This window comes from Budorcas taxicolor, chromosome 23, assembly GCF_023091745.1.
Source record: "Budorcas taxicolor isolate Tak-1 chromosome 23, Takin1.1, whole genome shotgun sequence".
NCBI lineage: Eukaryota > Metazoa > Chordata > Mammalia > Artiodactyla > Bovidae > Budorcas > Budorcas taxicolor.
The window spans coordinates 41,931,434-41,956,836 of NC_068932.1; the positions used below are offsets into that span (position 1 = coordinate 41,931,434).

The window sequence follows — 25,403 nt, forward strand, 5'->3', positions numbered from 1 at the left end:
TACCCTACCTCCTCCAAACTTTGGATTCACTAAAGAGAGTGACCTGTTGTCTTTTTTTGTGCATTCAGATTCAAAAGACCTGCCTCCTCCCACACCTCCAGGTATGTCCATATTTTCTTTGTTGTTCAGGCAACTTTATAATAATAATAACATTGAATACTTACAAATGCTTTCAGGCACTGTTTTGGGGCCTGTGTAACTTATTTAATCTGCACAATAACCTCTTAAAGTAAGTTATTTGATTATTCCCATTTTCAAGATAGGTAAACTGAGATATAGAAAATTCGTAATGTACCAAGGTGTAGCCATTGGACTTGAACCACAGGTGTCAAAGCTCTTGACCACCAATCTAATATACCATATCCGTTCATTGGCCCCAACTACACAAAGACCAGGCAAAAACTAACACAAAACAGGAGACGTTTAGCTCAGGCTACTACTTTAATCTTCAGGAAGTGAAACTGTTAATCTCTCAGTCATGGCTGACTCTTTGCAGCCCCATGGACTGTAGCCCACCAGGCTCCTCTGTCCATGGAATTCTCCAGGCAAGAATACTGAAATGGGTAGGCATTCCCTTCTGCAGAGGATCTTCCTGACCCAGAGACTGAACCCAATTCTCCTGTATTGCAGGCAGATTCTTAACCATCTGAGCCACCGGGGAAACCTGCAAAAATGCATTTTAAATATTCTTTTACAGAAAGAGTAATTTGAGATACAGAGAGGTTAAGTGACTTTCCTAGGATCATTCAACAAGTTAATGTGGGGACTAAGCTTTGATACTAATCAGTCTGACCCCAAAGTACATATTGGGAATCTTTTGCTTGTTTTCAAACAGTTTTTTAAGTTAATGATTGAATGATATTCTTCTATAATAAAAACTGAAGATTGGAAAAGTCAAACACCACATGATGTGATGATTCTGAAATGATGCTGAAGGTAGTGAAAAGGCGTTTTGTTTCATTGCAACAGACATTCCTAAGCATCTACATAGCAGTAGGCCTGATGCTAGGGTTTCTGAATAAACTCGTTTATTTAATCCCTACAATTGAGGACTGGGAGATCAAGAAGCCTTCCCAGGATAACTCGGTTAGAAAGTAGTAAAACTGGAATTTTAAACCCCATCTCTCACCCTTTGAATCCTGTCCGTGCATAGCCTCAGAAAACACCGCCGGGCACACGTCATTAACAGGAGCATCTGACTCGGTCATCTGCCTGAAGACGACCTGAATGTGTTCTGAGTATTCTTGGAGGGAGACCAGCTTTGTGTGTTGGGGTCGTGAGTGAGAGGAGAAAGGCCATCCAAAGTTAAAGGGCCAGTGCTGGGGTCAAGGGCAGTGGATATTCAAATTAAGCCTCATCTATAGTTTTCCCATTTATGTAATTCAGCTAAACTGAAAATTACATGGATTGATGGTGAAATGGGGAAGACCATACTGCATGAATGATGGCTCAGCGGTAAAGAATCCGCTTGCAATACAGGAGACTCAGGTTCGATCCCTAGGTCGGGAAGATCCCCTGGAGTAAGAAATGGCAACCTGCTCCAGTATTCTTGCCTGGAAAATCCCATGGATAGAGGAGCCTGGTGGGCTACAGTCCATGGGGTTGCAAGAGTCAGACACGACTTAGCGTCTAAACCAGTGCCACTGTATTGCATGAAAGGAGCCATCTGGCCCTCTCTTGCTGCTCTAAAATGTAGTGGTTTAAAGCAACAACCACTGAATTATAAGCCATGGTTTGGTGGGTCAGGAATTGGGGCAGTTCTTGGCTGGGAGAGCCTTCTGCTCCACGCAGTGTAGAGCAGGTCCACCCAGTGGCTGGTCTGGAGAGTCCAGGACAGATGCACTCTCATGCCTGGGGCCTGGTGGGGACTCAGCCAAGGGCCTGCTTCCTCTCCAGGTGGTCTCAGGGCCTCTTTACAGGGCCTCTCCAGCAGGGGAATCAGACTTCTTACAGAGTGGCTCAGGCTGGCTCAGGGTGCCATGAGCAAGCCCGTGTTCCCAGAGACAGGAAGTGCAAGCTGCCAGTCTCTTATGGCACAGCTCAGCTTCTGCCATATTCTGCTGGCCAGAGCTTCCACAGAGACCACCCAGGCTCCAGGGAGGGGACCAGACCCCACCCTGTGACCAGAGGCATGTTGGAAAACCCGCAGCCTTCCTCAGCCTGCCCCAGGACCGTAGAGAACATTCAGTCAGCACCTTCACACTTTTCTCTGTTTGCCCTAAGTACATGGACATTTCTAAGGAAACCCTTTACATTTGGCTAACTTGCAGATGAGACTAATTCTCCTGATGTCAGCATTATCCCCTTTTTTTCCCCCCTTCTAGGTCTTTCCACAGCATCTCAGGATCATGTAACAGGTAGTTGCTTGTTTTAAACTGACATGGTAACTCCATTCTAAAAGAACCATCAGAGGAAATGCTAGGCGGTGTGCCCTGGACGGGGCACAAAGGGTGGCTTAGTGTGGGTGAGGGGCTGCCTCTGCTGCCCAAGCTACACCCGCCACAGCCCCTCCCATGAGAAGATGGGGCGGCCAGGACTCAGCCTGAGGATCCCCTCTGTTCTCACCTCGCTGAGGGGCGTGGCGTTAGTATGGCCAATGCCTGGAAACGCTGACTTTTTAACTAAAAAAGCAGCAGCTGGGAAGGGGTGTGTGGATCTGCCCAGATCAGAGTAGGCAGGAGGGGGACAAGGGACTCGAAGAAAACGTGGCTCAGTCCATCTGCCCATCTCAGCCCGCCTCCTGCGGGCACAGTCCTGTAATAGGCGCCCGAGACAGGTACCAGCCCATCACCGCCCGCCGCATGTAGTTCAGTTCAGTTCAGTCGCTCAGTCATGTCCAGCTCTTTGCAACCCCATGGACTGCAGCACCCCAAGCTTCCCTGTCCATCACCAACTCCCGGAGTTTACCCAAACTCATGTCCATTGAGTCGGTGATGCCATACAGCCATCTCTCATCCTCTGTCATCCCCTTCTCCTCCTGCCTTCAATCTTTCCCAGCATTCAGGGTCTTTTCAAATGAATCAGCTCTTCCCATCAGGTGGCCAAAGTATTGGAGTTTCAGCTACAACATCAGTCCTTCCAATGAACACCCAGGACTGATCTCCCTTAGGATGGACTGGTTGGATCTCTTTGCAGTCCAAGGGGCTCTCAAGAGTCTTCTCCAACACCACAGTTCAAAAGCATCAATTCTTCAGCGCTCAGCTTTCTTTATATTCCAACTCTCACCTCCGTGCACGACCACTGGAAAAACCATAGCCTTGACTAGATGGACCTTTGTTGGCAAAGTAATGTGTAGAGGCTTCGGGAAACCCAGTCCCAGGGGGTTTCAGTGTCAGTCTGACATTTGTAACTGACAAACAGCAGTCCACACTAGCTCCCTGGGCTGCCTGTGTCCCTCACCGCTTCCCGCCCTCCATTGTGGGAAAGACCGGGAATCTGTGAGATTCCAGGAGGATTGCAAGGTGCTCAGGGGAGAAAGAAAAAGCTCAGCATCTTCATAGTTTGGGTACAAGATTAATAAAATGTTATGCTTTCAAATTTCCTCTAAAATAATTAGATAATTCTAAGCATTCTGCTTTTTTCATGTGGTGTGCTGTTTCAAATTTATATGTGTGTGTGTATAAATTTATTATGTTAAATAATATAGTTATATTAATATGACAACAAGAATGGAAGAGCTAGATTTCACTTGTTTAATTCTTAAAAGTCCAAAGCCTATAAGCTCCAGTCTGAGTAGATATTGAGATGAAGGAAAGACAACCTACCCAGAAAAACTGGTGAAAAAGTAGTTAAAGGGGTGTCCCAGTCACACTCTCCCAGAACAGTCCTTACCAGCCCCGTTGCCTTTGTCTTCAGTTCCTCAGACCCTCAGATCCTCAAGTCACCCCTTCCCCACCACGTACAGCTCCACCTCTGTCTCTGCCTCTCTTTCCCAAACCCTCAAGCTGATCAGCTCCACCTGTCTCCCAGCAAGTGAGACCTTCCACTTTAGAAAGAGTCAACAGGACAGAGATAATATTTTCCCCATTGGATGACAGAGGGAGGAGGGTGGGGAGCTCTCGCATCAGTGCGTTCTGTTGCTGCTGCTGCTGCTAAGTCGCTTCAGTCGTGTCCAACCCTGTGTGACCCCATAGACAGCAGCCCACCAGGCTCCTCTGTCCCTGGGATTCTCCAGGCAAGAATACTGGAGTGGGTTGCCATTTCCTTCTCGAATGCATTCTGACCCGTCACAATTAGACTGAATAGGCTGTCCTTCCCAGAAGATGCTTAGGCTACAGATCTATTTATTCAGACTACAGCCTGACTCCACCAGGTCCTTAGTGGGATGACAGAAGTGACGCCATGGGGACATATCCTGACATCCTTTTTCTTGCTGTTTCAGGAGAAAGGAACTCTTGTGGAGGGGTCATTTCTAGTCTCTCTGGCTCATTTTCCAGTCCACTGTATCCGGAAAACTACCCAACAGACATCCAGTGTGTGTGGGAGATCCATGTGGATAAGAAGTTCCGCATAGAACTCATGATTCCAACTCTGAAGTAAGGAAACAACTCTTTAGAAGAAGTGCATGCATGCTAAGTCACCTCAGTCATGTCCGACTCTTTGTGACCCCATGGACTATAGCCCACCAGGCTTCTCTGTCCATGGGATTCTCCGAGCAAGGATACTGGAATGGGTTGCCAAGCCCTCCTCCAGGGGGTCTTCTGAACCCAGGGATCAAACCCGTGTCTCTTAGGTCTCCAGCATTGTCAGGCAGGTTCTTTATCACTAGCACCACATGGGAAGCCCCCTTTAAAAGAAGAGTCTACCTAAATAAGAATATTGCCTTGAAAAATTCAACAAGTGGTTTAATTCACGTATTTGACTTAACATTACTATGAGGGTTTTTTTTTAATTCACTTTTTAAAATTGTCTTTTTCAGCTTTGCCCTCATTGTACACTGGGTACCAGTATTTATCCTCTTAGACTTTCTTTTTCTTAATCTGAGTTTTAAGCAAGCAGTAAGAGGCTTTACCTACACATGTATTAGGCGACTGCTCCAGCCATGAGCCCTGCGTCCTCTATATGTCGCCTTAAAATGAAGTGAGATGGTAGTCATTGCCTCATCTCTGACATAAACAGACTCTTCTACGTCACTGCCATTCTTTTATTATCAGTTCATAAAATAAAAACTGACATTTTTAGTGTGCTCAGGCTCTGTACTGTGTATTCTGTATGCTTTGTCACATTACAGCATCACTATAGCCCTAATAAAGATGTCCTTATCATCCCAGTTAAAGACTAAGAAGCTGAGACTCAGAGAGGTTATTCACCAAAGGCCAACCTTCTAGGTCCATTGGATGTCAAAGGGCCCGCTCTTCACCAGTGTACAATGCTAAGGAGAGTCTGTGCAAAGCCCTTCTCCTTGTTGACTATGACACACACCGTGCAACAAACACAGCAATACTGTGAAATGCTATGAAAATCCCCCTTTCATATGCACTCCACTGTTGCTCAGCCCATGGACTCAGACATGCCATATTACAAAGAATATTCTAGAAACGTGTTATCTTTGTCAACTGAAACCTTAAGGATACAGCCCATAATGAGGTGAGAACCTTGAACCCACACCTCTAAAACCTATCATGTTATCAGTTATCCATTTCTTCAAAATCAGCCTTCAGAACTGCCCTGGTGGTCCAGTGGTTAAGACTCTGCTCCCAATGCAGGGGGCCCAGGTTTGATCCCTGGCTGGGGAACTATAAGATCCCATGCGCCATGTGGCGGGGCCAACAACAACCAATCAGCCCTCATACACATCCCTGTGAATAATTACCAAGGTGCAAATACTGTTCCACATGCTGACATTGTTTTTATTTCAGAATCAAGTTTTTCCTCCCCAAGAATTTAGGTGTGAAGAATGTTGTGAAATAAAGAGTTAGGAAAATTGGGCTGTGATGTCAGTTACATGTTGATCAGTCGGGATGACCATCTCCCGAGGTTTCGTGTAAGTTGTGATTGGCTAAAATCAGTATGATTTCTAAGTTTCTATTACTGAGTTGCGGCCATAAACCTCACACATTCTTCAGAAAGAGATAAAACAAGTTTTGCTAATAAGGCATCTGAGAAGGTTAACTGATATTTTATGTATTAATATGCGATTCAAAGTATAATCCAAGTAGTTAATTCTGTGCGTGTCATACTTTTCAAGCTTTAAGATCTAGGAAGCCCTGGGACTTCCCAGTGGTTTACAATCTTCTTCCATTGCAGGGGGCACAGATTTGAACCCTGATTGGGGGAACTAAGATCCAGCATGTTGCATAGCCCAACCAAAAAATAAATAAAAATAAACCTAAGTAAGCAATTAAAAAAAAAATCTAGGAAGCCCTAACCAGCTGCTAAGCCTCTGCTGTGATTCCCCCAGATTGGAAGATATCCTTGGATGTCCGTCCGACTCAGTAGAAATCTTCGATGGCCCCAGGATCGCCTCACTCTCCATGGGGAAGTTCTGTGCCTCAGCGGCTGTGATGTTTTTCTCCTCCTCTGACATCCTGACTGTGGTGTTCCGAAGTGATTCCATGATCACCAACACTGGCTTTTATGCTCTGTTCAATGCGATACCCCAGGGCAGAAGAGAGTCAGGTAGGAAGCTTCAAGTAGGCTTTTGGCCTTGAAAAAAAAAATAATAGTTTTCTAATTTAAGGGATTCTCCTATTAGTAGAAGCATGGGCTTCAGTTTTAAAAGCTCCCCTACAATTAGCCAGAAAGGCCCTGCTGTATCACTGCTAGCTTTTTCCACTAAGAAGGTCTCGTGGGCAATTGAAATAAAGCGGTGATGGGCTTCCCAGGTGGCGCTAGTGGTAAAGAACCCACCTGCCAATGCAGGAGATGCAGGTTCCATCCCTGAGTCAGGAAGATCCCCTGGAGGAGGAAATGGCAACCCACTCCAGTATTCTTGCCTGGAAAATCCCACGGACAGAGAAGCCTGGCAGGCTAAAGTCCATGGGGTCGCAAAGAGTCAGCCACAACCAAGCCACTGAGCACACGTGCAGCCTATATGTGAACGAGCAGGCAGCTCCTCTCCACGGCTGCCTCCGTCACAGCCCACCACCCTGGACCTGTTACTGTCCAGGGTGCTGAAAGGTAAAGTCTGTCTTCCAAGAATCCCCCTCCCTCCACCAGATGGCTCACTTTACATCTTGCCTCCTTTGAACCCTAGACTCACCACATTAGAGGCCTCAGTTCAGTTCAGTCGCTCAGTCGTGTCCGACTCTTTTTGACCCCATGAATCGCAGCACGCCGGGCCTCCCTGTCCATCACCAACTTCTGGAGTTCACTCAAACTCATGTCCATCAAGTCGGTGATGCCATCCAGCCATCTCATCCTCTGTTGTCCCCTTCTCCTCTTGCCCCCAATCTCTCCCAGCATCAGAGTCTTTTCCAATGCATGAGGTGGCAAAAGTATTGGAGTTTCAGCTTTAGCATCATTCCTTCCAGTGAACACCTAGGACTGATCTCCTTCAGAATGGACTGGTTGGGTCTCCTTGCAGTCCAAGAGACTCTCAAGAGACTTCTCCAACACCACAGTTCAAAAGCATCAACTCTTTGGCACTCAGCTTTCTTCACAGTCCAACTCTCACATCCATACATGACCACTGGAAAAACCATAGCCTTGACTATGGGGACTCCTTGATGGATAGACCCTATAGCTCATCATTCCAGAGCCAGGTCCAGTTTTCAGCAAAAAAGATACTTATCTGTCAGTTGTGGGGCCACAGTAACTCAGGTCGCTAGGAATTCAGGTAGAAACTTCCAGTTTGTATTTTACGGCTGCGGGGTGGGGGGCGGGGAGGGTGTTTCTGGACCTTCCAAAGGCATGTGTGAGATCTTGCCCCGGAGAGGCTAAGTAAAGTCCAGGAGTTGAAATCCAGATGATTCGTTGACTCAGGATCATCATTTATTCATCCAATAGTATTCACTAAGGTCCTACTGTGTGCCAGCCCCATGCAGCCAACAGTACAGTGCCCTCCCCCCTGCAGTTTACGGTCAGGCAGGTATGGGTGAGTGGGGGAGGATCAAGACACAGCAAACAAGCAGATAAACAAGATGATGTGGGGCTGGTGATAAGGTTGGGAACAGAGAGCCACGTGGGATGGAGCTGCTGCTACTGTGGACTGAAAGGGATGGACGGCCTTGCTGAGCAGGCCATATGTGAGGAGTGACCATAAAGGGGCATTCTCAGCAGAAAGAAGAGCAATGCGCAGGCTCTCAGGGAGGAAAGAGCTGGACATGTCAAAGAAACTGAAAGAAGGCAAGCCTGTGAGCACAGTAAGGGAAGAATGTCCCCAGGTGTCGCCAGGGGACAGCAGGTGATTCCAGCGGGACACAGCCTGTCAACCCAGAAAAAGCCGGTCCCTTTGGGCTTTATGGAGTCATAGACTCCCTTGTGGCCAGGTGCCTTCAGGGGATTAAATCTACACTTATCCAAACACTTGTCCAGGACCTGCCCAGAGAAGCAGCCAGGAGCCCATTGCCCCAGGAACCCAGCTTTGTGACCCAGAGAAGCACAGGGCAAGATCTGTAAGACCCAAGGTGTATCGGGGCCGAGCGCTGTGCTTTGTGTACGTGCTGTTGTTGACTTGGCACCCCATTTTACAGATGAGGAAACTGAAGCCCAGGGAGATAATTTGTCAAAGGTTATACACCTAGGGAGCAGGAGAGCTAGAATCTAAACCCACCTCTCTCGTGTATTACAGACTTGAGACAGCCTTAATAAGGCTTCATTCTTGCATTTATTTGACTTAGCTGCAAATATGGGAGCTAGAAATCCTTCCTATTTAAAACTACCTAAACTCAAAGGTAAAATCTTGCTTTGTTTGGAAGATGAGCCAGAGCTGCAGCTGGTGGATGGTTCTGAATGGTGCTCCGGACGTGTGGAAATCCTGCACCAGGGAGCCTAGAGTGCCAGGCTCACTTCCCTCACACTGTGTGTGACGAACTGTGGGACCTGAATGAAGCAGGGGTCGTGTGCTGGCAGCTGGGGTGCGGTCGGGCCATCGCTTCCCCCAGGAAAGGCCCACTTCAGCCTGGGCTCTGAAGACATCCTCCTGGACAACCTGCAGAGTTCGGGGAGCAAGAGCCACCTTGGCCAGTGCCCCAGTTCCGGCTGGTCAGACCCCAGCTGTGGTCACCATGAGGATGCTGGCGTTGTCTGCTCAGCTACCTGTCTCTCTCTTCCAGGGGCAGGTTTTTTCTGATCTTTCAGCAGCTCAGGGATGGAGGAAGGTGTGCGCAGAGCAAGGCTGGTGACCTGGCAGAAGGTGTCCCTTCAGCCAGGCTGACAGAGAACGCCAAGAACTGGGCTCTCTTGGGAACACAACCTCCAGGGCTGCATAATTGTCAGGGCGTGTTTTCTGCAGCTCCTCTCAGGTCTGGAGCTGTTTACCAAACACGCCCTTTCTTGCTTGTGTAACAGGAAACCTGCCTGCTTGGGACCTGCGGAAAACCACCACTTGTCCTGATATAATTTAACACAGATTTCCTAAATCTGTCTTTTTCAGTGCATGCAGATGCAGGGGACTGGGCTCCAGACGTGACTCCTGCACCCCCAGGTAGGTCTGACCCTGCACTTCCAATATCTCTGCAAAGTAAATAAGAAATATAACCTCTTTCAGGGAGATCTAGGTTAGATCCCTGGATCTGGAAGATCCTCTGGAGAAGGGAATGGCAGCCCACTCCAGTATTCTTGTCTGGAGAATTCCATGGAGAGAGGAGCCTGGGGGGCTACAGTCCTTGAGGTCGCAAAGAATCAGACACAACCGAGCAACTAACATGCACAACTTGTTTCAGCATCCCAACAGAGGTGGACAGTGACCTAGACTCTGGAATCACCCAGGGAGCTTTAAAATTTTATGATACTGAAGCTGCACCCCAGACCAGTCACATCAGAACCTCTGGGTCTCACCCAGTCATTGGTGATATTTAAAACTTCCTGTGTAATTCCAGTGTGTGGCCAAGGCTGAGAGCCAGCGGCTTGTATGAGAAGCTGAGCATGTTGCCCAAAGGAAATAGCATCCGACACTCTATCTGGACAGCAGATCAGGGAGGGGCAGGAGGGACTGAAAGAGGATGTCCCATCACAGTAGCCGAGTAGAGGAGTAGCTGGAGGTGGGAAGGTCTACCTCTCAAGAACACGAGTTAGAGAATCAAAGAGTGCAGGCAAAGAAAGATGCAGTGAATGTCGAACTCTTCCAGTGGGTCAAGAGCAGATTGGGCGTGAGAAGCAAAAATGGTTAGGGCTCCTCTGTGGTCCTCCTGGCTTAGCCAACACAGCAGGGATAGAGGAAGGTACACCTTCTTCAGGTAAACTACTCTAAATCCATGTGATCCGCAGCCCCCAACACTCGAGATTTCAGCTGTGTCAGAGCCTCTGGCACTCACCTGCCTCTGCAGAACAAATTCTTAGCTGCCAGCTTCCCTGATCACTGGCACCCTGGGCCCCATCCAGCCTCCTCCCAGCTTTGCCCAGTGACTGCTGCCACCCTGTGCCCTCCGTGGGAGTCTGGGTTGGGGAAGGTCAGGGGTGCACCTCACAGTGTTTGGGGGCCAGGCACGGTGGCCGGCAGCTGCCCCAATCCTGGGCTGGCACCGCTATGGCGCACGTGGAGGGATACTTGGTGGGGGCCTCTTTTCTTCCAGTCCAGGTCCCGAGGGCATCCCAGGTGGAAGACACCATCCCTTGTAGGCCTTCTGGTGTGGGTTGCAGAGGTGGGTCCGTGGGAAGGAGCCCGTCTTACTTCCTTGGACTCCTTGTCCAACCTGCCTTTCCCTACCATGGCTCTCAGCTTCCCAGGTTTTGTCCCTCAGCATTTTGGCACCTGATAAATGTCTGCAGGGACAATGGCATGCTCACGAGCCTGGTGCTGTGACTGTAAGTGATGCCTCATGACTGGTCACTCTCAGGACAGCCCTTGGGTTGGTGGACCCAGTGCAGGAGAGAAAACAAATCACATGACTGCGTTGTCTGTGATTTCATGGTGAATCACCGAGAGAAGGGGAGTAGCTACATCTCAATTGGGGAGCTAAGAGGAATGAGTGTGTCCACACCATGTATTGAGACTCAAGACTAGTAGCACCTTCGTTCACTTGCACTTAAGTAGAAGGTGTTGTCATCGGGCGAATCTCTTTCCTGATTTTCTTTGGTTTTGATTTTTGCAGCTGCTGTTCCCCAAGTGCCTGTCCTACCAGGTAACACTCTTGCATTGAAAGTATAACCCCTAAAGGACAGAATGATGATTGTTGTTCAGTTGCTAAGTCATGTCTGACTCTTCGACCCAATGGACTGCAGCATGCCAGGCTTCCCTGTCCTTCACTATCTCCTGGAGTTTGCTCAAACTCATGTCCATTGAGTCAGTGATGCCATACAACCATTTCTTCTGCTTTTATGAATTAAAATTATGGTGATAATTCATAAAAGTAGAATAGACATCCGCTGTCCTGGTTGCATGAGGGAGAGGAAGTGGGGGATGGAGCCCTCCCAAATGGGTGGATTGTCTGCATATCAGTTGAGCTGATTTGCATGACAGGAAGCTGGGACAGGATTAATGAAGTGTCCTTGACACCCCACAGCTGCCATGTATATATCCAATCCATTTCCAGCCTCACCTACAATCTTAGGGTCCTGCCTACCCATCACACATCTTTCCTCCACCCTCACCCCCACCCCTTGTGGGTATGACCACACTCCAGCCAAGCCACGGCTATGTCCACACCAGCATGATCCCTTCCCATTTTGTGATTCACTCTTGAGCTTGGTGGGATTCTGGGTTCTATACCTGGGAAAAGGTAAGGTACCTGTTTGAAGACTCCAGCCATGGGTCTCTTCATCCTGTTTTCACAGGAGGAAGTAGCTCCTGTGGGGGTGTCATTTCAAGTCTGTCAGGATCCTTCTCCAGTCCCCGGTACCCAACCAACTACCCCACTGACGTGGAGTGTGTCTGGGTGATCCACCTGGCCGAGAAGTACCGTGTAGAGCTGACGATCCCCACCCTGAAGTAAGCAGTTGTGTCTTTCTCTGCTTCAAGGGCCGGTTTGGATTTGAATCCGTGCTTTCCCCAAGAGGTTGCCTTTCCAAGTGCCTGACTCATTAGCTGCTATAACAAAAATTTAATAGACTGGGTGTCTTAATAAACAACAGAAGTTTATTTCCTGTAGTGGCCCCATGGTGTAATGGTTAGCACTGTGGACTTCGAATCCAGTGATCAGAGTTCAAATCTCTGTGGGACCTATCTATCTTTTGGGCTTCCCTGGTGGCTCAGATGGTAAAGAATCTGCCTGCAATGTGGGAGACCCGGCTGCGATTCCTAGGTCAGGAAGATCCCCTGGAGAAGAGACTGGCAATTTTTGCCTAGAGAATCCCAAGGACAGAGAAGCCTGGCGGATCGTGAAGTTGCATAAGTTGGACACCATTGAGTAACTAGATGACATGACATGACGAACAAAAATATAATAGACTGGGTGTCTTAATAAGCAACAGAAGTTTGTTTCTCACAGTTGTGCAGGCTGGCAAGTCCAAGATAAGTATACCAGCAGGCTCAGTGTCTGGTGAGGACCTGCTTCCAGGCTCACAGATGGCTGGATTTCACTATGGCTTCAGTTGAGGGAGGGGACCTGGAGCTTTCTCAGCCTCTTTATAAGGGCACTAATCCCATCATGAAGGCTCTGCCCTAACAACCTAGTCACTGCCCAAAGGCCCCACCTCCTAAGACTATTACTATTGAGGGTTAAGTTTCAACAAATGAATTTTGAGGGGACACAAACCTTCTGCCTACAGCACCATCTGACAAGTCCCTTCACATGTTAGGTGAAAACTGGTCTGGTCATCTGAGCTTAAGGAGTTCTTTTTTAATTTTTTTTTCAGATTGTATTTTATTTTTTTAATTAATTTATTTATTTTAATTGGAGGCTAATTACTTTACAATATTGTGGTGGTTTTTGCCATACATTGACATGAATCAGCCATGGGTATACATGTGTCCCCCATCCCAAACCCCCTCCCACCTCCCTCCCCCTCCCATCCCTCTGGCTCATCCCAGTGCACCGGCTTTGAGTGCCATGTTTCATGCATCAAACTTGGACTGGTGATCTATTTCACATGTGATAATATACATGTTTCAATGCCATTCTCTCAAGTCATCCTACCCTCGCCTTCTCCCACAGTGTCCAAAAGTCTGTTCTTTATATCTGTGTCTCTTTTGCTGTCTCACATATAGAGTCATCATTCAGTTCAGTTTAGTTCAGTCGCTCAGTCATGTCCAACTCTTTGCAACCCCATGGACTGCAGCATGCCAGGCTTCCCTGTCCATCACCAACTCCTGGAGTTTATGCAAACTCATGTCCATTGGGTCGGTGATGCCATCCAACCATCTCGTCCTCTGTCAGCCCCTTTTCCTCCGGCCTTCAATCTTCCCCACCATCAGGGTCTTTTCAAAATGAGTCAGTTATTCACATCAGGTGGCCAAAGTATTCGAGTTTCAGCTTCACTATCAGTCCCTCCAATGAACACCCAGGACTGATTTCGTTTAGGATGGACTGGTTGAATCTCCTTGCTGTCCAAGGGGCTCTCAAGAGTCTTCTCCAACACCACAGTTCAAAAGCATCAATTCTTCGGCGCTCAGCTTTCTTTATAGTCCAACTGTTGTTACCATCTTTCTAAATTCCATATATATCTGTTAATATACTGTATTGGTGTTTCTCTTTCTGACTTACTTCACTCTGTATAATAGGCTCCAGTAGCACTTAAGGAGTTTTAATCACTGAGCTCAACTTCCCATGCAGTTGGAGAAGACCCCATGAGCATCCCTGACGCCATCATGGAGGGAGCCCCAGCTGGGGAGACCCACACATGAAGACCCCACCCCTCCACTCTCAGCCAGCTCCGTTTGGGACACAGCCTCTTCCTCTGGCTGAACCCCAGTCTGTTCATCGTCATTACCTTTTCTGACCTTTATCTTTCCACCTGGTGCTACACACAAGAGATCATCTTCCTCTTCCAAAAATATCTATCCTGTTCCTACTAAGACTTTTCTTTTGCATATTAAATACCCTCAGTTCATTCGTTCCTCATATCCCCCCTTGGTGGGGGAGCTGAAATAGACCAGAAAAGACAAGAGACTGGCTGACCTGGACCAGTCCCAACAGGGAGGGGACCGAGAGGGCAGACTCAGGCAGCATCAGAGGGGTCAAGTCCACGAGGGAGATGTGTGGTTGGAAGGACATGCAGGAGACTGGCAGGAGACTGCAGTTTCTGGCTGCGTGTGATGCAAAAATTTGACTTTATGTATAACATTCTGGCAGATTTCCTTGGGGAGCTTAACTCTGCCTTCACCTCCTCAGCTTAGAGGATGTCTACGGGTGCCCTTACGATTTCATCGAAGTGTTTGATGGACAGCAAGTTGCCTCGCTCTCCTTGGGCAGATTTTGTGCTGGAACCGAGCTCACATTCCACTCTTCTTCAAACATCCTGACCACGGTGTTCAGGAGTGACGCCAGGATCACGAACATGGGGTTCTACGCCCTGTACAGCGCCGTCCAGCAGAACGAAAGGGAGAGCGGTGGGTATCCTAACGCAGACTTCAGAGGGATGTCCGGTCTAATGTGCACCCTTTCCCTTTAAGAGAGGAGATGCTTTTGTAAATCTGACCTGTGGGTTCCACCCGCATCACTGACATCTGAGTGATAGCACTCTGACACTGACAGCCCCCAGATCACCCCTCCCCCTGCTCTGCCCCTCACTGTCGTCTTCCTCCACCAAGATGTCCCCCTAAAGAGACAGAGAGCCAAGTCTCACGTCTTACCAGGGCCGTGCGTGTTGAGGGAGGGTGCATGACAACAGCCTCCTCCTTCTCCAAAGGAAGCAGAAATGCAATAAAGCAGATCCTTCTAGAAGAAAACCATCTCAAACTTCAACTGCCAGCCCACCTGCTTCCAGCTGAGTTCAATGCAGAAACCATCCAGACTACTTCCTATACAAGATAGGAAGACAATTACAGAGCTCTCAGCAGATGCTGTGCAACTTTTCCCTCAGTCAGGGGACTTCGGAGAGTATAAAAGGGACTCGGAAACAATTGCCAGTAGTAGTGTTGGTCGCTCAGTCATCTTCAACTCTTTGTGTCCCCATGGACTGTTTGTAGCCCACCAGGCTCCTCTGCCTATGGCATTCTCCAGGCAAGAATACCTGGGTGGGTTGCCATTTCCTTCTCCAGGGGATCTTCTCCACCCAGGCATCCAACCCAGGTCTCCCACATTGCAGGCAGTTTCAACAGGCACTAACTGACCTACCCCAGTCATAAACCAGGAAGCTAGTTTTAAAAAAAGGAAGCTATTAAAAAGCAGAGACATCACTTTGCCAACAAAGGTCCGTCTGTAGAGACAAAGTACTGGTTTTTCCAGTATTCATGTATGGATGTGAGAGTTGGACCATAAAGAAGGCTGAGTGCAGAAGAATTGATGCTTTTGAATTGTGGTGCTGGAGAAGATACTTGAAAGGCCCTTGGACAGCAAGGAGATCCAACCAGTCCATCCTAAAGGAGATCAGTCCTGAATATTCACTGGAAGGACTGATACAGAAGTGGAAGCTCCAATACTTTGGCCACCTGATGCGAAGAGCTGACTGATTGGAAAAGACTCTGGTGCTGGGAAAGACTGAAGTCAAAAGAGGCGGGTGGCAGAGGATGAGATCATTAGATAGCATCACCAACTCGATGAACATGAATCTGAGCAACCTTTGGAAGATAGTGGAGGAGTCAGGCGTGCTGCAGTCCATGAGGTCACAAACAGCTGGAGGCAGCTTAGTGACTGAACGATTCCTGGCACATCAAGACATAGGGTCTCCCTATCTAGAGTGCAGCAGCTGAATATGCAGAAAGTTTCCCATAGGAGAATGTCAGAGATCCTCTCTTGGGCAGAAGGTTCCAGAGAGATGGGGCACAGCCCCACAGCTCAGGAGACTCTGCTTTCCCGTCCCCAGGTGAGTCCCTGAGGCTGGGGAATGGCAGTCACAGATGTGAGGGTCGGGTGGAGGTCTCCTACAACGGCACCTGGGGCACCGTGTGTGACAACAGCTGGGACCTGACGGACGCCAGGGTCGTGTGCCAGCAGCTTGGCTGTGGCGAGGCCTTGTTGGCCCCGAAGCAGAGCTACTTTGGTGGAGGCACCGGCCACATCATCCTGGACAACGTGCAGTGCGCGGGGAATGAGGCCAAGGTATGGCAGTGCCCCCACAGCGGCTGGTTCTCCCACAACTGCGGGCACCACGAGGACGCGGGTGTTGTCTGCTCAGGTGAGCCCCCGGGACACAGCACACCTTGGTAGGGGGGAGTCACCCCTGCAGCCTCTGGGAAGAGGGGTGACTTGGGAGTAATCGGAGCTGTGGGCTCCAAGCCGTCTTTTTAAGTCAATTTGCTGAGGAGATTCTCTTGAATCGTTGTGCTTGTAAAATGCTCAAGTGAAGTGAAAGTCACTCAGTCATGTCTGACTCTTTGTGACCCTTTGGACTATATATTAGCCCATGGAATTCTCTGGGCCGGAATACTGGAGTAGGTAGTCTTTCCTTTCTTCAGGGGATCTTCCCAACCCAGGGATCAAACCCAGGTCTCCCACACTGCAGGCAGATTCTTTACCAGCTGAGCCACAAGGGAAGCCAGGAAATGCTCCAAGTCCCACCTTAAAAGCTGTGGTGAGGAGCTTTCCTTGGGGCCCAGTGGTTAAGGCTCCATGCTTCCAGTGCAAGGGGTATGAGCTTGATCCCTAGTTAGGGAACTAAGATCCCACCTGCTGCATGGCAAAAAAACAAATAATCTTCATAGATCACTCATATTTTTTAAAGAAAGCTTCATTGGTTAAATAGAGGGTTATATTACCAGGGTTTTGGAAAAGACCCTGATGCTGGGAAAGAATGGAGGCAGGGGAAGAAGGGGAAGACGGAAGATGAGATGGTTGGATGGCATCACTGACTCAATGGACATAAGTTTGGGCAAGCTCCAGGAGATGGGGAAGGACAAAGAAGCCTGGCAGGCTGCAGTCTATGGAGTCAAAGAGCTGGACGCAACCTGGCAACTGAACAACAGCAACGTGTCCAGTGAGTCAGTGATGCTAACTGTCTCATCCTCTGCCCCCCTCTCCTCCTTTCACCTTCAATCTTTCCCAGCATCAGAATCTTTTCCAAGACCCTGATGGATTTAGTGCTACACTCCTAGCTGCCCAGAACAGAATGCATTTGATTGAAAAAAAAAAAAAAACAGGCAAATAAAAATTTTAAAAAGCCTGATTTCCTTTGTGTGACTGTCTTAATCCATCTCTTATTCTCTCTTCTGTCTTGGAACAGACATTGATGGCAACCCCAAAGCAGGACCAACTTCCAAACATTTTAACCCATTGCCAGGTCCCTGGTATGAGTGAATCCTAGCTACTTTTTCATCCTGTAATTGGGACACCATCTGATTAAATTATTTCTTGTTAATTAACAAGAGCAAGGCAGTCCATTAGCGTTGGCAAAATGGTGGGGCTTGGGGGCGGGGGGCATCAGAGGGTGAGAGGAGAGAGAGGTAGGAGGGAAGGAAAATTCAGATTCACCAGAAATGCAGTCCCTGGTCACTGGGATTTCCTGAATCGGTGTTTGCATGCAGTGGCGTGGAGTCGCCGTAGGGGTGGGGTTGGTAACTGCCTGCATTGGTGATCATGCAATAGTTACGTGCAGAGCAAGGAAACAGAAACCCAGGGTCAGCCCTCGACAAGTTGTATCAAGCTACACGTGTCTGCATACTTGTTGTCCAGACACGCAGCCTCTCGTAGCAAAGGCGTATCTCTGTCCGCTACCGCACGAGCAGTCACAGATCTGCACATGGATATTTTTGAGTACTTTAAAGGAGTTTTCTGAATAAAAGTCCTTGCTTACGTATCATTTTTTTCTCTGTATGTTCACAGGCTCTACTGATGACAGCTCCCCTACAGGTACTTCAGCTGTATTTAAAGTTTCTCGTGATTTGACGTCTGTTTTGTTTTCAGTTGTAGGATTTGAAGCAACCGAATGAATGCTCTTGCTTCCTTTTACATATGAGAAGCTCCAGCACAGAAAACCCTTTAGAAAAGCCACTTCAAAGCCAGTATTTCAGCCACAAAGTGGATGCTTTAAGTAACTGTGGTCTTGACTTGAGCTGGGGTTTGGACATAACACAACAAAGGGTCCCCTAACACAGCTGTTCTGTGAGCACAAAGTCACATTGCATTGAACGGGGAGCCTTTGGCTTGCATCGTCTTTGCTCCCTTTTCATTAAAACACGTGCTCAGACCTGTCAGTGTATATGGGTTCATAAAGCCCTCTCAGCCTTATGTCCTGATCATTTCTCCTCACAAAAACAGAATAAATTTGGGACTTTCCTGGAGGTCCAGTGGTGAAGACTCCATGCTTCCAATCTGGGTTCAATACCTGGTCAGGGAGTTAAGATCCCACAGACTGTACACATGGCAAAGAAAACACACACACACACACACACACACACACACACACACACACACACACACACACTATAAGCTTGAGAGGACACAGGTAATGATCTTATCTAACAAAGAGCAACTTGGGAAACTCCAAGAACCTCCAAAGCTATTTTTTAAAAATAGTTACAAGCAAAAGCAGCTCTGGAAGTTCTCCTTATTCTGTTCCTATCCCCTCTTGATCCCTCTAAAAACACCAGCAGAGGTTGGTGCCTCCTTCTAATGGGGTTTCTTCACTGTTTCTTGCAGATGAAAATATCCATTGTGGCGGTGTGCTGACAAGTAATTCGGGCTCATTCTCCAGCCCTTGGTATCCGAAAAAATACCCCACAAATGTGGTGTGTGCCTGGGACATACAAGTGGATAGCAGGGCGCGTGTCAGACTTACCTTCGAAGTGATAAAGTGAGTAAATAGCTCCTGCTTCCGCTCTCATCTTTACTCGATTATACTGCCTGCTACCACCACCACCCACTCCCCACTCTCGCCAAAAAAGTCAGCTTTCATATTTAGTTCTCAAGAGTAAGGAAGGCCTTGGAGACCCATCCAGTAATACTGATCAAAAAAGCTTTTTAAATTTTATTTATTTGTTCTTTTTGGTGGTGCTGGATCTTCGTTGCTGTGTGGGCTTTCCTCCAGCTGCAGTGAGTGGGGGCTACTCTTCGTTGCAACATGCAGGCTTCTCACAGTGGAGGCTTCTCTTGCTGTGGAGCACAGGCTCTGGGGCATACGGGCTCAAGTAGTTCTGGTGCACGGGTTTAGTTGCCCCTCGGTTTGTGAGGGCTTCCCAGACCAGGGATCAAACTCGTGTCCCTTGCTTTGGCAGGTGGATTCCTAACTGCTAGACCACCAGGGAAGTCCCCAGATCAAAATTTAAACACGTAGATCTTTTAACCCAGCAATTCCAGTTCCAGGAAATTGGTCCACAGATAAAATCTCATGTGCACTGAGAAAAATCTTGGTTGCATTCTTAGAGTAGCACTAGGTTGGAAGCAGTTTTATTGCCCACCAGTAGGGGGTCAGTTAAATAGATTTTGGTACATCTATCTATTGCTGTCACACAGTTCAGTTCAGTCATGTCCGACTCTTTGCGACCCCATGGACTGCAGCACACCAGGCCTCCCTGTCCATCGTAAACTCACATCCATCTAGTTGATGATACCATCCAACCATTTCATCCTCTGTCATCCCCTTCTCTTCCTTCCTTCAGTCTTTCACAGCAACAGGGTCTTTTCCAATGAGTCAGTTCTTCACATCAGGTAGCCAAAGTACTGGAGCTTCACCTTCATCCTCAGTCCTTCCAATGTATATTCAGGGTTGATTTCCTTTAGGATGGACTGGTTGGATCTCCTTGCAGTCCAAGGGACTCTCAAGAATCTTCTCCAATGCCTCAGCTCAAAAGCATCAATTCTTCAGTGCTCAGCTTTGTTTATGGTCCAACTCTCACATCTATTCATGACTAGTGGCAAAATCATAGCTTTGACTAGACAGACCTTTGTTGGCAAAGTAATGTCTCTGCTTTTTAATATGCTGTGTAGGTTGGTCATAGCTTTTCTTCCAAGGAGCAAGTGCCTTTTAATTTCATGGCTGCAGTTACCATCTGCAGTGATTTTGGAGCCTAAGAAAATAAAGTCTGCCACTGTTTCCATTGTTTCCATATCTATTTGACATGAAGTGATGGGACTGGATTTTAAGCCAGCTTTTTCACTCTCCTCTTTCACTTTCATCAAGAGGCTCTTTAGTTCCTTTTTGCTTTCTGCCATAAAGGTGGTATCATCTGCATGTCTGAGGTTATTGATATTTCTCCCAGCAATCTTGATTGCTGTCTCACATGTAGGGTGTATTGCTATGGAATGATCTGTAAGATCGTGGCCAGTAGCATAGGGACTGACATTATGCATAGACCATCTCTGGAAGGAAACAAATAGAAACTGTTCATTGGAGCTGCTTGTGGGAAGGGGATTAGTCAGGGCTGGAAGAAAAGTTGCTTTTAACCACATGCCCACCATTACCACTTAAACTGTATTTTTTATGCTTGTAGTGCATATTCAGAAAATACAATTGAATGAAAACTTCAAAAAATTAGAAGATTTTTAGAGCTGGGACGATATGCACTGCCGGCACCAATGGGGTTATGGCTTCCTCCATCCTGTTTGAAGAAATGTAGGTTTCAGGCAGCTCTTCTAGAGCCCTTCCTAGAACAGTCTTGGTGGTGCCTCCTGGGGGAAAGTCTATGGCTAGATCTGAACGCTGTCATGACTTCACAGATTGGAAAACTTTTACAACTGCCCATATGACTTCATTGAAATCTTTGATGGCCCACAAAGTGAACCTTTTTCGCTGGGGAGGTTCTGTTCCGGCACAGCCCTGGTATTTACCTCCTCGGCAAATCGCCTGACCGTGGTCTTCCAAAGCGACGCCATTGTCAGCAATGTTGGCTTTTCTGCATCCTACGAGGCTCTCCTGCAAGATGAGAACAACACTGGTAGGTTCTCAGATTATCTTAGCGCCCGGCCCTGCTTGGCAATGACAGGAAGGGCGGATGACTGACTCCCAAGTGCCTTAGTTTACCCTCCAGATCTGGCTAGAGAAAGTGGTTGAATGCCCAGTGCTTCCATGAAACCACATGTCCACATACATCGTCTGATGATAGAGCACGTGACCCCGGGTGAGAGGGTGCGTGGCTGATGTTGTCCCCGAGCCTTCGCACTCAGAATGCCTGCCTAGACGATGTGGGTCCTGACTAGGGCAACAGCAGCCAGGGTCCCCAAGCTTTGTGCTGCCCACATCACACAGGGAGCTTGGGGACCTCCTTTGGTCTCTGTGAGCAGGCAGTCCTGTCTGGGAAAGAGCTTTAAAAAGCATGTTGTTGTTGCTTTGTTTCATCACTAAGTTGTGTCCAACTCTTTTGCAGACTCATAGACTGTAGCCCGCCAAGCTCCTTTGTCCATGGGATTTCTGTCAAAAGTACTAGAGTGGGTTGCCGTTTCCTCCTCCAGGGGATCTTCCCAACCCAGGGATCCAACCTGTATGTCCTGCATGGCAGGCAGGTTTCTTTACCGCTGAGCCACCTGGGAAGCCCTCAAAAAAGCATACGCCACCCCAAATCACGTTGACCTGAATGATGAAACCCAAAGTACCTTTGTAGGCTCCTTAACCCACCTCAGTCCCTTACTAGAATGAGAAGGGAGCCCCAGGAAGCTTGTCAGCTCAGAGGAGAGGCACGGAACCTCCTCACAGGCAGAGCAGTGACCCAGGTGTGTCTGTTTCCTAGACGCGGTGATCAGGCTGGCCGATGGCAGCCAGCCCTGCGAGGGCCGCGTGGAGCTGCACTTCAACGGCAGCTGGGGGACCGTGTGTGACGACAGCTGGGACCTGCAGGATGCCGAGGTGGTGTGCCGGCAGCTGAGCTGCGGTGGAGCAGTGTCAGCCCCCGGGAGGGCTAGATTTGGCCGAGGCCTGGGCCCCATTGCCCTGGATGATGTGAAATGTGTGGGGACTGAAGCCAGGCTGTGGCAGTGTCTGCATGGCGGCTGGTTCTCCCACAACTGTGGCCACCACGAGGATGCTGGCGTCATCTGCTCAGGTGGGCCTGATGCTGGGGCCTGGGGTGGGCGAAACGACATTCCTGCTCCATGAGTCTTCACCCAAGTGTACTTAGAGCTGTGAGGAAGTCCTGGATGGTCCCTGTTTCCCAAGCTTCAGCCCTGCATGGTCCCCATCGTGCGCACCTACTACCCACGGTTCTTGTTGTAGTCGCTAAGTCATGTCTGACTCTTTATGACCCCGTGGACTGTAGCACAACAGGCTTCTCTGTACTCTGCTACTCCTGGAGTTTGCTTAAATTCATATCCATTGAGTCGGTGATGTACCTAACCATCCTATCCTCTGCCACCCCCTTCTCCTTTTGCCTTCAATCTTTCCCAGCATTGGGGTCTTTTCTGCTGAGTCGGCTCTTTGGATCAGGTGGCCAAAGTGTTGGAGCTTCAACTTCAGCATCAGTCCTTCCAATGAATATTGATGATTGATTTCCTTTCACATTGACTGGTTTGGTCTCCTTGTAGTCCAAGGGACTCACAATAGTCTTCTCCAGCACCACAATTCAAAAGCATCAATTCCTTGGTGCTCGGCCTTCTTTATGGTCCAACTCTCACCACATCCACACATAACTACTAAAAAACAGAGCTTTGACTACACAGATCTTGGGAAAGTGATGTCTCTGTTTTTCAATACGCTGTCTAGGTTTGTCATAGCTTTTCTTCCGAGAGCAAGACTCTTTCAATTTCATGGCTGCAGTTACAGTCTGCAGTGGTTTTGGAACCCCAAAAAGAAAATCTGCCACTGTTTCAATTTTTTCCCCTTCTATTTGCCATAAGGTGATGGGCAGATGCCATGATCTTAGTTTTTTGAATGTTGAGTTTCAAACCAGCTTTTTCACTCTCCTCTTCACCCCTATAAAGAGGCTCTTTAGTTCCTCTTCACTTTCTGCCATTAGAGTGGTATCATCTGCTATCTGAGGTTGTTGATATTTCTCCCAGCAATCTTGATTCCAGCTTGTGATTCATCCAGCCTGGCATATCATGTGATATACCCACAGTCGAGTTTTCTTAATGCTTTCCTTTATATCAGCTCTATTCTTTTCACTTCAGAGAATTCATTTTGCAAGAAAAATTTATATTACCACCATATGGAGGGTCAGAATAACTTGCCATGAATAGAAAATACATAAGAATAAATACAGCAGCAATAAAACAAAGTTAAAATGGTTAAAAATAAATAGTGAACTATCTAACCAATTCAAAACCACCTACATCTGAAAATATCCTTAAGCGGAACAGAACTAAATGTAAGCTTTTATATTTTAATTCAATGAATGCATGACTCTGAAAATAGAAGTCGTATAACCTCAGATTTTCTGGCCTCCCACCAGTGATGAGTGATGCCTTGGGAATGGTCTCTTCGGTTCAGACCCTCACCCCCACCAGTTTCACAGGTAACCAGGGATGCTCTGAAAGTCACAGAGCTGGAAGCCCAGCTCCTCACCCAGCATCCTTACTCCTCAGTTGTATCCCAGTTGAGCCTCTGCAGATAAATTCAGTACTTGGAGTCAAAAGCCCCCCTTTATCTCCACATCCTTCTGGCTTTGGCTGGCAAAAAGCAAACTGGTTCATCAGCTAGACTGGCAGCAACTGCTTGAGACAGGAGGAAAGAACAAGCAGAGGGTGAAAGGCCTGAAAGGTTCTGAAAGGAGGAGAGAAGTGAAGAGCAGAATCAGTGCTCTCAGCAAAGCAGGAGCTGTAGCATCAGAGGACAAGGCTGGGGACCTACAGGGCAGGAAGGTTTGGAGCAAGAGCCCTGGGTACCCAGGAGATGGCGGAGGCGGGTCGCAGAGGGGCCTGACCCAGCTCCACCATCCACTCTGGGGCCCGTCTGCTCCTTCCCAGTGCTGACCTTGCCAGTGTATGTCCTTGAGACAAACATGGTTCTGCCCTTTGCAGACTGACATTTAGTCTGGGAGGCAAGCCCACACCCAGGAAGAATTACAAAACCAAACCAACTGGCAAGATCGATGCTCCACACAAGCCAACCATCCCTGTGGCCTCTGTTTGCTACCCGCCCACCCACCACCAAAATCCACAAAAATGACGCTGCAGTTTCCGGCAATGGGACAGAAATCAAGTAGGACATCTGGACGTTGTAGCCATGGCAACTCAGGGCCATTCTCAGATGCCCAGATGGGATGCAGTTTCTTCCCCAGACAAGACATGCACCTTATTGCTGCAAACAAGCAAATCTACCCCCGTGGGTTTAAGAAGAATCAAGGGATGTAATCTGATTTACATGTCTCTTGATTTACATCTCTTGTAGCCTCCCTGCCTTACTCAACACCGTCAGCGGCTGTGGGCCACCCAACTTCAGGTAACTGCAGTTGTTCTGAACTAAGTGGCTATAACTTGCCTTGGCAAAGTCACCATGGGAGACAGGGTTGTGATTCAAGGACCAGACAACCTGGGTTTGTTGCCCTGGCTTCACCTTCACTAGCAGTGGGACCTTGAGCAAATACCTGAACTTCTCCGTGCCTCGGTTTCCTCCTCTGGCTAAGGATGAGAAGGAAGATCATAGCATTGGTATCATAAAGCCAGGCTGGGGTTCACTGGATCTCTCTATGTAGAGTAGGGGGGTGCTTGCTGTGTGGGGCTCACCAGTCAGATGTCAGCTATCTTCTTAACCCCACTTCCATCTCCCTGTCTTCTCACCCTCTCCCTTCCATCACCCTGCAGGGTGTTGCCTCTGAATATTGCCTTCTGCTTGACAGAAATGTAAATGAAGGAGCCAAAATCACCACTCCTTAAGTCTTTCCCTGACTCTGATTGGCCCAGTCATTGTCACATTTTGAATTAGGTCAGCTCCTTTTCCATAGTCTTTAAGAATAAAATAAAATATGCTGAGAAGAGTTAGGAAAAAAAAAAGAAGTGAACCCTAACCTTTAATGAGCACTAGAGTAGGTTATACTGAAGAGTAGTGATCCCCAAAGGATGCTTGTTGACTTTAAAATATACCTACTGTTTGTTCATCTATCAACCCCCCTACTCCATGCTTTTATTTTCTTGAGCTTGTGTGAGTTGGCTTGTACCCTTCCAGACACACCAGTTGGTGTGTTCTCCCCACAGAGAAAGGACTTGGGAAGGGAATCAAGTTAGAAACTAGATAATCTACAAGCAAGGGAGCCCTCCCCCTCAAGCTTTGACTGAGAGTCAAATATGTTTGACACTTAAAGAGGCTGTTGTATAATTTTTTCTTCCATGTTCTGTCTGTCCTTAGCATCTTTTCCAGTGCCAACAGAGGTGCCCACATCAACAGGTAATCTTTCCCACTTTCTT

General features: G+C 48.0%; 2 protein-coding genes and 1 non-coding gene across 3 annotated transcripts in view; all 3 read left to right on the forward strand.

Moving 5' to 3' along the window:
• Positions 1-12,032, forward strand: part of LOC128067769 (putative DMBT1-like protein) — a 34,837-nt gene extending 22,805 nt beyond the window's left edge. Inside the window, 10 exon segments of the mRNA XM_052660827.1 lie at positions 69-101; positions 1,799-1,810; positions 2,337-2,357; positions 4,382-4,535; positions 6,401-6,618; positions 8,859-8,938; positions 8,941-9,039; positions 9,041-9,200; positions 9,566-9,586; positions 11,875-12,032. Of these exon segments, the coding sequence (XP_052516787.1) occupies positions 69-101; positions 1,799-1,810; positions 2,337-2,357; positions 4,382-4,535; positions 6,401-6,618; positions 8,859-8,938; positions 8,941-9,039; positions 9,041-9,200; positions 9,566-9,586; positions 11,875-12,032 (956 nt within the window).
• A 157-nt stretch (positions 12,033-12,189) lies between these two features.
• On the forward strand, positions 12,190-12,261 carry TRNAR-UCG (transfer RNA arginine (anticodon UCG)). Its single transcript has one exon. It is a non-coding gene; the product is annotated as a tRNA-Arg (tRNA).
• A 2,274-nt stretch (positions 12,262-14,535) lies between these two features.
• The window catches only part of LOC128067770 (deleted in malignant brain tumors 1 protein), a 37,391-nt gene continuing 26,523 nt past the window's right edge, over positions 14,536-25,403 (forward strand). Inside the window, exons 1-4 of the mRNA XM_052660829.1 lie at positions 14,536-14,591; positions 15,941-16,314; positions 20,888-21,007; positions 21,797-22,108. Of these exons, the coding sequence (XP_052516789.1) occupies positions 14,536-14,591; positions 15,941-16,314; positions 20,888-21,007; positions 21,797-22,108 (862 nt within the window). The remainder of the gene's footprint in view (positions 14,592-15,940; positions 16,315-20,887; positions 21,008-21,796; positions 22,109-25,403) is intronic.